The sequence below is a fragment of the Trichosurus vulpecula genome, chromosome 2 (assembly GCF_011100635.1).
Source record: "Trichosurus vulpecula isolate mTriVul1 chromosome 2, mTriVul1.pri, whole genome shotgun sequence".
NCBI lineage: Eukaryota > Metazoa > Chordata > Mammalia > Diprotodontia > Phalangeridae > Trichosurus > Trichosurus vulpecula.
This window is the reverse complement of record NC_050574.1, coordinates 385102992-385116262: the sequence shown is the minus strand read 5'-3', so window position 1 is coordinate 385116262 and position 13271 is coordinate 385102992. Positions and strand designations below refer to the sequence as shown.

At 42.0% G+C, this 13271-nt stretch overlaps 2 protein-coding genes across 4 annotated transcripts in view; both read left to right on the top strand.

Moving 5' to 3' along the window:
- The window catches only part of NPAS2 (neuronal PAS domain protein 2), a 252074-nt gene extending 250129 nt beyond the window's left edge, over positions 1-1945 (top strand). For all 3 annotated transcript variants that reach the window (XM_036745177.1, XM_036745179.1, XM_036745178.1), the window contains one exon: positions 635-1945. In XM_036745177.1, coding sequence (XP_036601072.1) covers positions 635-823 — 189 coding nt within the window. In that variant the 3' untranslated portion in view covers positions 824-1945. The remainder of the gene's footprint in view (positions 1-634) is intronic.
- Positions 1946-8450: 6505 nt separating this feature from the next.
- Positions 8451-12606, top strand: RPL31 (ribosomal protein L31). Its single transcript, XM_036742559.1, has 5 exons — positions 8451-8529; positions 9045-9151; positions 11689-11814; positions 12286-12398; positions 12533-12606. Exons 2-5 carry the CDS (start codon positions 9045-9047, stop codon positions 12562-12564), a joined length of 378 nt encoding a protein of 125 aa, XP_036598454.1. The 5' UTR covers positions 8451-8529; the 3' UTR covers positions 12565-12606.
- The last annotated feature ends 665 nt before the right edge of the window (positions 12607-13271 follow it).

Sequence of the window (13271 nt, the reverse complement as noted above, 5' to 3'; positions counted from 1 at the left end):
TGACATACATGGTTAAGAACTACTTGTTTAAAGGTCATTCTAGGGTCCAGGTACAGAGATGTCTGTGCTAAAGACAGTCCCTGAACAGGTTCAGTATTTGGGAGGATTTCTTGAATGCTTTATTGGAGTAGGTAAAGCCGTAGTAATAAAGGAAATTACCTTATTAAAAAAAACTATGGAAAAACAACAAAGAACAAACACAATTCAACTCAAAATTATTAAGTATTATGTGCAATTAACTGTGACAGGCACTGGGGATATGAAAATGAAATAAGCCACAGACTCTACCTCCAAGTAGCTCACAATCTAGTAAGAGAAGGGTGTGTTTCGTGCCCCTTATTCCTCTGTTGTGGCATAGTTCTCTCTTGCCTGGAATTCCTTCTGCTCACTGAGTCAGGTCAGAAGCACTATTAACTAGCATTGTTGGAAAAGAGAGGCAAGATCTTATACCATCTGCCCCCAGGGTCTCTCTGAGCACCATCGGGATGGCTTCCACTCACAATAAGTGAGACAATGTGGATTACCCATCTCGGGATGTTATCTGCATCCCTTCCCTCTGAAGGTAGCACTGACTCTCTAGCTGAGTGATCAAAGTACAACTATCATAAATCAAGTTTGTTTGTTTCCTTGCTAGGTACAGACACCAACCTCTTTGCACAATGAACAGCAAGACTCTCTGCTTCTGCCCACTTACTCACAACAACAAGGGACCATGGGATATCACCCCACACCCCCACAGCCACCACCACCTCCACCGCCACATCCATCCCGAAGGCCCAGCAGTCTGTCAGAGTCCTCAAGCCTCCAGCAGCCTCCACGATAGGATGCCAACCGAATGTCAATACACAATCAGCTTTAACCAATGGACAAGAGAGGGATGGGGCAGGGGAGGAAAGGATTTTGGCTTTTGCACACTGCAGAATACATTTCAGAACTCCTAGATCATAACAAATCTCAGAGCGCAGGTTGCAGTGGTTAGAAAATTATGAAGATCTGGTTGTCCTTGGTTCCCCCTGGCTCAGTGGATCTCTGATGTACTCTACAGCCATACATGACCACTCAGACTGGAAATGAACAGTATTCTGTGTGAACCCCATTCTTACTGGGTAAACACTCGGAGAAAGCACTTTTTGCTACATCCTCGTGAGCACATCCGTGTTACTCCAGCTGACTGTGGACTGTCTATATGAAATATTTGGCCTTTATTCTTTCAATCTTCTTTCCTTTGCATTTGAAAAGCACTGGGTCAAAGATCTGTTGAAGAGAGAAAGAACAAGAGATTATTTTTATTATTGTTAATATTTTTTTTGCACAACTGCACAGAAGAAATAACTTAGGCACTTTCTGTATAAAATTTAAAAAAAAAATAAAAGTCTATTTACTTCATGTCGTGACCACAACTACAAAAACATCAGGCAGAGCTGGTCATACTCTCCAATCTAAAACTAACAGAACAGACCCTTTAACTCTTCCTGTTCTGGTGGATGTTTTCGGTTTGGTTTCTTTCTTAAGAAAATAACACTGGACTATACCTGTTTACTTTATTAATTACAACTACAAAGGAGGACTCTCAAACTGTAAGCACAATCATGCAGCTGATGTTCTGGAATTCTGTTGAGACATTTAAGAACACAAGGAGGATACATTTCTGCCTCCCAAACAGCCAATCACCTCTGTTTGGGGCTACAGGTCACTGAGGAAAATGCACTGTGTTTTGGCCCATTGAATGGGGATGCTGCATCTTATTACATATCTTTCATGATAAATACCTAGGATTGAATTTTCCTTTAAAAAATGCACTTTTTGCTTTTTTTGTATGTTTTGTTATGTTGAGATGTTTCTAAAGAAAAGATTTTATGTAATTATAAAGCATAGTGTATTGTACAGCTGTTGTAATAATGACCTATTTCTATAAAAAATAAAATTGTATGGAATTATGTGTAAATTATTTTGTATCTGAAACACCAGTTCATTTCACAAGTATAAAAGTTTTCTTGTGCTTTTCTGTGAGTGGACATTTTGTAATAAATTAACAAATTTGTACAATTTCCTATGGAGGCAATTTCTGTCTCTTGGTATATTTATATATACATATACGTATATGGACATATCCGTATGTGTATTTATGAGTAAACATGTATTTGTCTTTACTTCGGCATGCATTTATATTCAATAAAATAAAACTGGGAGACAGTGTGCCATAATGGATAGAGAGCTGACTGCAAAGGTGGAAAGAAAGGTGGTTCATGTCCTGCCTCACACATATTAGCTGTGTGACCTTGGGTAAGTCATTTACCTCTCAGGATTGTAGGTTATTCTAATTAAGTTTTAGCAAAGGTTCCCTTCTACACTTTAGGAATGAAATCATAGGGCTAGCTCCTATCACTCAATATAACTACTACTGAAGAAAAAGAGCAAAGAAGCATCCTCTGTAAAGAGAGCTTCCTAAAACCTTAAAAGTCAGCTGACTGGGATTCAAATCCTAGTTCTCTCTCTCACTAACTCTCTGTAAGACCTTAGGTAAGTTACCTCATCACCGTGGCCCTCAGTTTTCCTATTGGTGATTTAAAGAAGTTGGGCTCAATGGCATCAGAGGTATGTTCTAGTTCTGACATTAGGAGGAAGTGTGGCAGAGTACCTAGACTTCGAATCAGGAAAGGCAGGTCTAAGGACTGCACCTGTGATTTTGTTGTTGTAGAGAGCTCCCAGCTGAGGGAGTGCAGGTTGCTACCTTTTCTCCAACTTAGAAAGTTTCCTAGAGCACAGCAAGAGGTTGAAGGATTTGCCCAGGGTCACACAGTCGATATGTCCCAGAAGCGGGAATTAAATATCGGTCTTCCTGGCCAGCCCTTGTCTACCGCACCATGGAAGATACTGAGATCAGATCCCAGCTCAAACATTCCCTGTTCTCCCCTGAACTAGTTCCTTCACTTACGCTCCTGTCCTTACTTGTAAAATAGGTTGGATTTGATGGCCCCTTCCACTCTAAACCTCTAGCTCTGATTCTGTGGCATCATGTGATGACAAGCACTGCACAGACTGAAGTATTTGCCTTCGGATTGACCACGGAATTGAGAGTATCCTGTGGCTGTGAGCTTGAACTACGCACAATAGATGGCTTGTTCAGAGAGCCCTGAAAGAAACCTGAGGCTGGGTTTAACAGTAAATGTCTCCATGTTTGAATTCAGGAGCAAAGCTGTGGATGTAAATGCTGGTTTGAATGAGATGCCAAGAACATGTTAGCCTGCCCTCATGGATTTCTTATCTGAGAAGCCATTCTAGTTCAAATTAAAAAGAAATCAGGTGAAAGTAATTCCCCAGAAAGGTAGCAACAAAATCCATGAATCTTTTCTCTAGAAAAATACTGGCCTATCACACTTAAATAAATAACCCACAGAAATGCCCCTCTATTCAGAATCCTCCTCAAAACACAAATGAGTTGAATCTACCTGAATTAGCAACCTGGAAATAACAGGATCAGACCTCCTGGGTTCCCTCAACATGATGTACAGATAGGTGGCACAGTGGATAGAGGGCTGGGCCTTCCATCAGGAAGGCCTGAGTTCAAATCCAGCCTCAGACATGTGACCCTGGGCAAGTTACCTGTCTACCTCAGTTTCCTCATCTGTAAAACGGGGATATTAATAGCACCTTCTCTTTCAGGATTCCTGTGAGAATCAAATGAGCTTAATATTTATAAAGCACTTAGCTCAGTGTCTGACTACACTGTAGGTGCTTAACTAAATACTTGTTTCCTTTCTTCCAACAGGAGTCCCGGGTTCTAACTCTGGCTCTTTCACCAAGTAATGTAATTGTTGGGAAGATGGTATAACCCCCATCTGCCTTAGCTTCAGCATTTGTCAAATGGCTGTCAGTCCTGTCCTTACAGAGCTATGAACCTAAGGTGGAATATGTGAGAACACAGAAAAAAAATGCAAAACACCACTTAAAACGCGGGTGTGTTTCTGAAAAGTATCTTTCGTGTCAATCAGAACATTTAAAATACATCAGATACATTAGAATATCTCACCATTAAAAAAACACCTTAAGGAAAATTCTACTCTAAAGTAAAGAATGGAGTAATCGCCACCTAAAACATTAGTCTTCAGTAAGTTCAAAATGTCAATCATCAGGGTCTCTGAGAAATCTGCTTTATTTAATCAGCAATTTTCAAAACCTCCACTTCTTGGAAGGAAAAGCTAATTAATGGAGATGTAACCTAGTTTAACTTCTAGTTCTTTGTACCTAGAAGACATAAAAGTGTTAGGGAAGGGCATACCATGCTATCGAATTGTCTTTTCCCAGAATACCGCTTTTCAAATACTCAGAATCTGGAGAAATTTGGAAAACATATTAGTGATTCCTTTGTTCATTCTTTAAACCCATATACTTACTTAGCAAGAGATTTCAGCTCTACGCCTTATGATTAATTGACATTTTGCTTGTTAAAATACTGCTTTATTGCATGATCTATTTTTTTCCCTGGGGAAAAACTATGACCTGTCCCTTTGGCTCGGCTCACTGGGTGTGAAGAGAGTATGAGCTCTGGAACGTACTGGATTTCAGAGGGTTTAGATATAAAATCTACTCTTCTTTATCACCAATGACAACTGCAGTTCATTAAGTGAAAGATAATTGAAAGGCCTGTTTAAACATGCAAAATGAAGGACTATTGCAATCATCTGGCCATCAGTTTTTTTAATGCTCTTTTGCCATGATTATCTGGCAAAAGGGGAGTTGGCCTGAATTATTCCAAAACTGCCTCCATTGTCCTCTTTTGCTTTGTTTTGTCTGTGCAGGCTTAACTGAAGGCTTTAGATTCAGACAACAGCACGAAAAAGACAGATCTATAGAAATAGACCAGATCTTGGGTATAGACAGAGCAGGTGACTTTTTTGGACAGACGTGCGTGATGTTTATTCCTCCCTCTGCATATGGGCATGATGATGAAAGTAGGCTTTCATCAGCCTAACATGGTTCATTAAACAGGGAGCTGAAATATATAGCCTTCTGGTGCATGCAAAACAGTTTTTTTTTTCCCAGAACAAGACTCAAGAAAAGTTTATTCTCTCTCTTTAGTATTTGTGCCTAGCTTGTTGATATTCACAGTTCTCTTTCCACTCTTAAAAAGGTCGTGTCTTACTACTATATGTCTTAGCAGATTACTTCAAACTCATTATATTCCGATCTAAACTCATCATCTCCCCTCATCCTTCCCCCTCCCCCATATCAGCTCCCCTGCTCAATTTTCCTTTCAGTAACACCACCCTTCTCTCAAGCACACAGGCTGGAAAATTTAGGCATTTTAGATTCACTATTCTCTCTCATTCCCACATGTTCAGGCCATTGTCAAATTTAGCTGTTCATTCCTTCAAATGTGTCTGCCCTTCTGTTCTGTACCTACCCCCAATCTGGCCCTGCAACTTCTCCTTGTGGAATCACTCCCATGGTAGCCTTTCTGACAACTCCAGTCTCTTTTTATTCCAATCTAGCCTGCACACACCAGCCAGACTTCTAAAATTAACAGCAAACAAAAGAAGCAAGGTGGCGTGGTGGCTGGGAAAAAGAGTTAGCCTCACAGAGTCAGAGGTCTTGGGTTCAAATTCTGATCTCTGACATACTGAGTAACCTTGGGTAAGTTACTTAAACGCTCAGTGCCCCAACTAAACTTTAAATTGTATAAGGTGCTTGCCTGTATCGGTAGAGAAAATCCCTCACTAGGAGTTTCCAACATCAATTAAATCAGAAGTCTGGCTTTCCCCTCTCACTTCACCTCCTTTCCCCGCTCCCCGAAAAAATTATGGTATCTACTGCGTTCAAAATTCTGTGCTGGGCTGAGACAGAGAGAGAGAGAGACAGAGACAGACAGAGACAGAGAGGCAGAGAGAAACAGAGAGAGAAATTCAGGTGAGATACAATTTCTGCATTCATAATAAATAATTGACATTTATTGTGTTTTGAAGTTTGCTGAGCACTCTATAATACATCTTTTGATAATATCATGGATTTTGTAGTCCAGTAATTGGTTTTAATTTAATTCAACAAATATTTATTAAGTGCATAGGAACTTGAATAAGGCAACAAAATAGTACCTGCCCTCAAGGTGGGCTGAGGAGGAAGAGGAAGAGGAGGAGGAGGATTGATTGATGATGGCTAGGATTTATATGGGCAGGTAGGTGGTACAGTGGATAGAGCACAGTGCCTGGAGTTAGGAAGATCTGAGTTCAAATCCAGCCTCAGACATTTACTAGCTGTGTGACCCTGGGCAAATTACTGAACCTTTATTTGCCTCGGTTCCTTATTTGTAAAATGAGGATATACTGAAGAAGAAAACACATAGAGTTGGACACTGCTGAACAACAGGCATTTATATAGTGCCTCCTGTATTCACCTGGAAGATGGTTGTCTACCTGAGAGCCAGTCTGGCTTCAGAAAGGGCTGAGGAATAGTCGATAGGGTGTTTGCTGCTGGACGACTCCAGAAGAAGTGCCAGGAGCAGAACAGCGGTCTGTATACAACGTTTGTAGATCTGACCAAGGCCTTTGATACTGTTAGTCTTCAGGGCTTACAGAAAATTATGTCAAAATTTGGTTGTACGGAGAAGTTTGTCAGCATTGTACGTCAATTTCATGACAGCGGGCTTGCCTGGGTTCTAGATAGTGGACAATACTCTCATGCCTTCCCAGTCACCAGTGGAGTGAAACAAGGCTGTGTGCATGCTTCCGTGCTTTTTAGCATGATGTTTTCAGCCATGCTCTCAAATGCTTTCAATGAGGATGAACACGGCATCAAGGTCGGCTACCGCACTGACGGTAAATTCTATTCTGGTCTCAGCTCTGGTACCACTTTCCCAGGGAAGCCTTCCTGGAACTCCACCTGGTGGAGAAAGAGGTTGTGGAGAATATGGAAGGACCAGAACCAGGCTACTGATTGGACGTGAGAGTGCTATAGAAACGTGAGGAATAAGAATCATCCTTGCTTCTCTTAAGCATCTATCATATTCAGTTCTGCATGTAAGTGCCTTATCTCCTTTATTAGACTATAAAATCTTTAAGGTCAAGAACCACGTTTTGCTTATATTTGTAGCACCAATCTTTTGCAATATTTTTAAAACTCTTAAATGGGAAAAAAGAGGAAGACTTTCCCCCTAACTCTGCAAGTATTATTATCGACCATTGTACGGAAAAGGGGCCGAGGCAACATAACAACCATGTGTGAAAGTAGTGAAAGCACCATTATTGTTAGTGGGGAGGCACAGGGAGGGAATTCCATGCCTTGTTTCTGTGTAAATACTAGTTTCTCATTTATTCAATAAACATGGCTTAAGCATCTCAAACCACTATGCTTGGCACTGGGGGCCTTATAAAGTTTAGATAAGATGCAGTACATGAGTCCACGTCTTCAAGGTCTAGTAGTGAGGCTGACACAGAGATTAGTCATTTAGTCAGTAAATATTTATTATTATAGTCAGTAAACCGTGTGTTAGGCACTGGGCTAAGTGCTCAAGATACAAAGAAAGGTAAAAGACGGTTCCTGCTCCCAAGGAGATCACAGTCTAATGAGGAAGGCATGTAAACAATTGTATAAACAAGCTACATGCAGAATAAATTTGAAACAATCAACAGAGGGAAGGCACTGGAATTAAGAGTGTTCAGGAAAGGATCCCTGGAGAAAACTGGATTTTAGCTGGGACGTGAAGGAAGCCGGGGAGCCCAGAAGTTGGAGATAAGGAGGAAGAGCGCCCCAGGTGTGGCGGACAGCCAGTGAAAATGCCCAGGTTGGAAGATGGACTGTGTTCCTTGAGGAACAGCAAAGAGGCCGGTGCACCAGGGTCAGAGAATATCTGTAGGAATGCTAGGAGATGGGGGTGGTGTTTTTAATGCCAGAATATAAAATATTGATCCCGGGCATGATAGAAAGACGGTGGAGTTTGTTGAATGAGGGGTGACATGGTTGGATTTGGGTTTCGGGAAAAATCACTTTTTTTAAAAGGAAAATCACAAGCTAAATAGAGGATGAACAATTATGTAAACAGGTAAACTAATATGAAATCAGGTAAAGATTTCTGAGCTAAGCATTTATGGAAGCTAGGAATTCTAGAGGTGGAAGGAAAGGAGCGCATTCTCAGCATGGGGGACCGTGCAAAGGCGCGGAGATGGGAGATGAAATGGCGAGTTGGGTAACAAAAACAACCGAGAACCAATCCTTGGTGACAGGCTTTTTCTATTCGTGAAGACTGGCCCCTTGTGTAGGATCAGTTTAGTTTAAGGGGTGTAACGTAAAAGAAACTTTAGAAGAGAGGCAGGTATTGGGAGGGGAGTGTGGTTCTTTCTGCTCCGCCCCCACCGTGTGACGTGTGACGCAGAGCCGGCAGACACACCGCCTCCTTCCCCCTCCTCCCTCCTAGGATTCTCACGCCGTCGCCTGCCGCTTCTGCGCACGCGCGACCCGGAAGCAGTACCGGGGCCTGGGTATTAGGTTCTCCCACAATTCTCTGCGCCCTTCCTTTCCGACCTGGTCCCCGGCAGGGTGAGTGTGTGTTCCTGGAGTCCTAACCCCTCGGAATCCGGCTCCATCCTTCCCGGGGGTCGCGCTCACCTGGACAGCGGGCTCCCTTCCTGCCTAGTCCGAGGCTCCTTTTTCCCCCGAAGCGGGGATCCGCGGCACAGGGCCCGCCAAGAAGCTCAGCTCAGCTCCAGGCTCTCGGGGCCTGGGCCCAGAGGGCGGGCGAAAACCTCACTGCTGGGGCCCGGGCAGAAAGGGAGGCGGGAGAGGGGGCTCCTGCAGCCGCAGGGAGTTGTGGGAGAAACTGAGGCTTTGGGGCCCGCACGGGTGGAGACTGAGGCCTGCAAGTTTCTCGAGCCGGCGGGAGAGAGATCTTGGAAGGGGCCTGTGAACTGGGGTGGCCGGGTCGGGTCCCTCTCGGAAGTGGGGAGCATGCTGAATGGTGGAAGGGGCTAGGGTGGGCCCTGGAGGGTGGGGGGGGTGGCGCCCGTTTGTCATTAGCCGTCTCTGTAGATTCTATATCTTTGCGGTCCGTGTAGATGGCTCCCGCGAAGAAAGGTGGAGAGAAAAAAAAGGGACGTTCCGCCATCAACGAGGTGGTGACCAGGGAGTATACCATCAACATTCACAAGAGGATTCATGGAGTGTAAGTGTGAACCTTGGGGGGGGGAGGGGGTCACCATCTGCAGGATTTGGGTTTGGGCGCACGGGATGGAGATTGTTGGAAATGAGCTTGCTTCCTCTTTTTTTGATCCTTGTATTTCCGAGGAATAGGTAATTGTAAAAGTTTTACGAGGACGGCTTGGAAATTAAAATACTGAATTTGTTCTCCTAAAAATGCAAGTTGGAAGTAAGGATTCAGAGTCGAATAGATGATTTTGTTTTGTGCATATTAAAGTATCAAAGGTGTAAAAGAAATACTTTTTGATTTGCTCGTGGGGGGGAATGTTTTTAGCTTATGTTGAGTAATTGCAGGTCTGAGGGAAGCTTTACTTAAGTTGAGTGGCATGTCTTTTTGTAGGGAAGTAGGTGAACATAGCTAGTCTGCTGCTAGGAGTATTGATGAGTTTGCCTTGTTCATCTGGCAGCAGGGACAAGGCACGGATGCTTGAGTTCTGACATGAAGCCCAAGAGTTAGGTTGGTGGAATGGCATGAAGAATAGCTGCTGGGTTATTTTAGGAAATATTTAATTAAATATATTAATCAAATATTAATTAAAATTCTGGTGCAGCTTAAGGATTATTGTTGGGCAGTGCTGTTTATTTGAATCAAGTAGTGCTTGAAACCATAGGAAGACATGGAAGTCAGGTCCATCAGAAGACAAAGCTGGGTTCTGTAAGACTTTGCACTTTAGTATGTTTACCTATTTAGTAGAACTGAGCAATATACAGAGGAGCATGTGGAATTCTTTAATTTGTCTTACTCATTCTGGGAAGTACACCAAATTTGTACTCCAAGTAGTTTTCTTCTGCTTTATGGTCCAGTGGGGGAAGGTTTTTCCTAAGTGGCTAGTCTGGTAACATTTGTGTTTATGTCTTTTGTTGAGCTTGTTTATGTTGTTTACATAATTTTTGGACAGAGGCAGCTGTGGGTCTAAAGAAAGGTTTTGGTAAAGTTCCATCTTATAAAGCGTTGATTGATTGTATGGAGTAATTTTGTATTTTTGGACTAGTTTGTTGCGTGGATTCATTTCTGGTTCCAAGCTTTGGAAAAGTTTTGGCTTAGATTGAAAAGACAACTCACTGTAAGTGAACGAGGTGCTCTCAAGGGAAGACTGTTTAGAAGACCTGGACTTTTGAGCCCCTCAACCCTATGAAGTAGAATAATGAAAATATCTTTATTTTACAGACTAAGAACCTGGAACTCTAGGGTTGTATATCCTGCCTAAAGTTACATAAGTATTAAGTGGTTGAGTTAGACTTGAACTCTGATTGAGAGACTGTGCTGCAGTTGGAACACAGGCTTTGAAAGGTCTTGGGTTCAAATCCTCTCTCTGCTTCTTTGGGCAAATGACCTCCCTGGGTCTTAGTTGCCTCATGTGGAATGAGAGTGTTGCATTAGATAGTCTCTAAGGTTCAGCCTTAGATTTAAGATCTCTCATGAGCTTCATCTCTAAATTAAAATAATACAGTGATAGGAAGTCCAACTTCATTCAGAATGTAGTTGCGAGAGAAGCACCAGGTAAATAAGAGTGTTTTTCTTTTCAAGTGGGCTGGAAGTTCCTTAAGGGCAGGGGCCACACCTTCTGTTGTAAGTACTTCATTAGTTGATGATAATACCCAAAGGTATTACCTATGCTCATTCTAAAGAATGGTTTCCACCAAACATTTTAAGTTACTATTTATGGCACATATGGATGCAGTCTTTTGACTATTTTGAATATAACCCTACCTACTTCCCAAAGCAGCCAAACTGGCAAGCTGTGTTACAGATGATTTATGGAATTTGCCTTCAGTTTCTAAAGTAAATCTGTGCTTGGACATAGATTCATGCTGCTTGTTACCTTTTCAGAAGTGTAAGTTTCTTATCATGAGAATCATGGTGGGAAAAAGCCTGGTTGGGGCCGAAACCATGGATTCCAGTCCAGACCCCATTACTTGCTAAGTGTCACTAGTCACTTAATCACTACTTTAGTTTCTTTGGGTGCATCCTACCCTCTTTATAAAATAGAGAAGACAGTCCCTCTATCAAATCCTTTATCACTTGATTGTCTACTAAGTAGCTGGCTGGAGGCACTGGAGTCCCAGAGACCTCGGTTGAGTCCTGCTTCTGGCACATTCTAGGTGTGTGACCAGGTGCTAGTCATTTATTGAAAAAGTTCTAGATCCTAGAGTTAACTTAGGGGGAAAAGTCTGCCATTATGTATCTTTGTGAATGTTCTATATTATCTCATCACGTACAGTGTAGCCATGGCTAGGTTTTGTTTAGTCAACAGGCATTATATGTTACCGAGTATGGGCTGGGCACATGAAGAGAGGCAAAAACTTGCCTCTGCCCTAAATATACATTCTGATGGAGGAGATGTGAATAAAGAGATACATCTAAGATGTGTACAGAATAGATGGGGTGGTACTGCAGAAGGTGGGGTTTTAGTTTTAGATTTGTTTTGCTGTGAAGTAGTTAGACAGTTCATCTAACATTTTTAGTAAGTTTGCGTTAAATTTTTTTCCTTTGAATTTTAGAGGCTTCAAAAAGCGAGCTCCCCGGGCTCTGAAGGAAATTCGCAAATTTGCCATGAAAGAAATGGGAACTCCAGATGTACGCATTGACACCAGACTCAACAAAGCTGTTTGGGCCAAAGGAATAAGGTGCTTAATTGTCTGTTACAATGAGTTGACCACTTCATTTAGTCTTGTTTAGAGATCTCTGCTTAAGTTATTGACAGTGAACAATGTTTCCAAAAATAGAGAGTACTGTATGCTAGTGTTAGCTCTTTCTCTTCTTTGGGCTTAGGTCATTGTTAGTAAAGATAGCTGAACTGTGAATCCCAAACCAAAAGTAAGAGTATTTATTGGCTTCTAACTAAACCAACACATGTATTTTACCCACCTTGTTCCCCCCCAAAATCCACCTTTCCAAAACTGTTCTGAACAGAGCTGGTCCAAACATAAGGGGTAGACAGTTGTAACACAGGAAAGCAATGTGTCACAAGGAAGGGGTTAGTTTAAGTTTTATTTATATTACATTAAGTGGTTGTATGCAACCCTGGAGCCTTTGTTTTTCATGTGAGGGATGCTTTTACTTTGGCAAAACACTTGCTGAAACCTTTTCTTATCCAGGAATGTCCCATACCGTATCCGAGTGCGTTTGTCCAGGAAACGCAATGAGGATGAAGATTCACCTAACAAGCTGTATACCTTGGTTACTTATGTACCTGTCACCACTTTCAAAAGTAAGTTATACAACTCCTGTGAGCTCGACTTCGGGAGACTTAATTTTGACTTTTGTTCTGATTGTGTCTGATTGTGAAAAACACTTATGTTGAAATTGAAATTCACTCGGGTGTATTTTTTTGTTGCTTTGCAGGCTTACAGACAGTCAATGTGGATGAAAACTAAATTGAACTTCGTTTAAATAAAGTTATAAAATGTCAACTAGTAGCCTGTTTTGACTGTGTAAGTTCCTTGCTTGTGATTCTTTAGTTTTAATGGGTGATAGAATAGGATTTATAGCCAAGTAGGAATGTTGGGAGCAGTAACTTGAAATGATTTCTCTTACTGTAGACTCTGGACCCCCAGTATGGGGAAGCCCAGAGGGGTCAAGATCCATGTTTACCCTTGATCCTAGAAGCTGCACCAAGACTTGCAACCCACTCTACCTATACACTTTGAGTGCAGGTTTCTGCTTGGTCACAGAGCATGACTGCAGGGGAGCAGAGAATATGGGTTGTTGGGGTTCAGGTGTGTGCATTTTGATGAAGGATTGTTAATGATTTATTTGGGCGTCTGTCTGTAGTGGACATCTGCCAGCATTTGGTTTATGACGAACTACTTTTTGTAAAATCCAAAAGTAAGTAGTGTTAATGGTTCCTCATCAAGTAATAGGGACGACTGTCTTTTCCCATTTCACAACCAAGAGAGAACTTGATATAACCTCTGTACCTAATCATAAAAATGATATGTAAAATTCCATTGCATTGAAAGGTTGGGGTTCTTTATCTACCTCATAATGGAGATGAAATACGGTATGTTTAGAGTATACCTTAAAGGAGGTGTGTTTCAAATGTGATCAGCTTATACAATGAGTAGTAGGCTGGACCAAGTTT

Bases quoted from the DNA above. Each gene is read 5' to 3' on its own strand.
- RPL31 (XM_036742559.1), top strand. From the start codon at position 9,045: ATGGCTCCCGCGAAGAAAGGTGGAGAGAAAAAAAAGGGACGTTCCGCC. The intron at 9,152-11,688 runs GTAAGTGTGAAC...TTTGAATTTTAG, and splicing joins CACAAGAGGATTCATGGAGT to AGGCTTCAAAAAGCGAGCTC. The intron at 12,399-12,532 runs GTAAGTTATACA...GTTGCTTTGCAG, and splicing joins ACCTGTCACCACTTTCAAAA to GCTTACAGACAGTCAATGTG.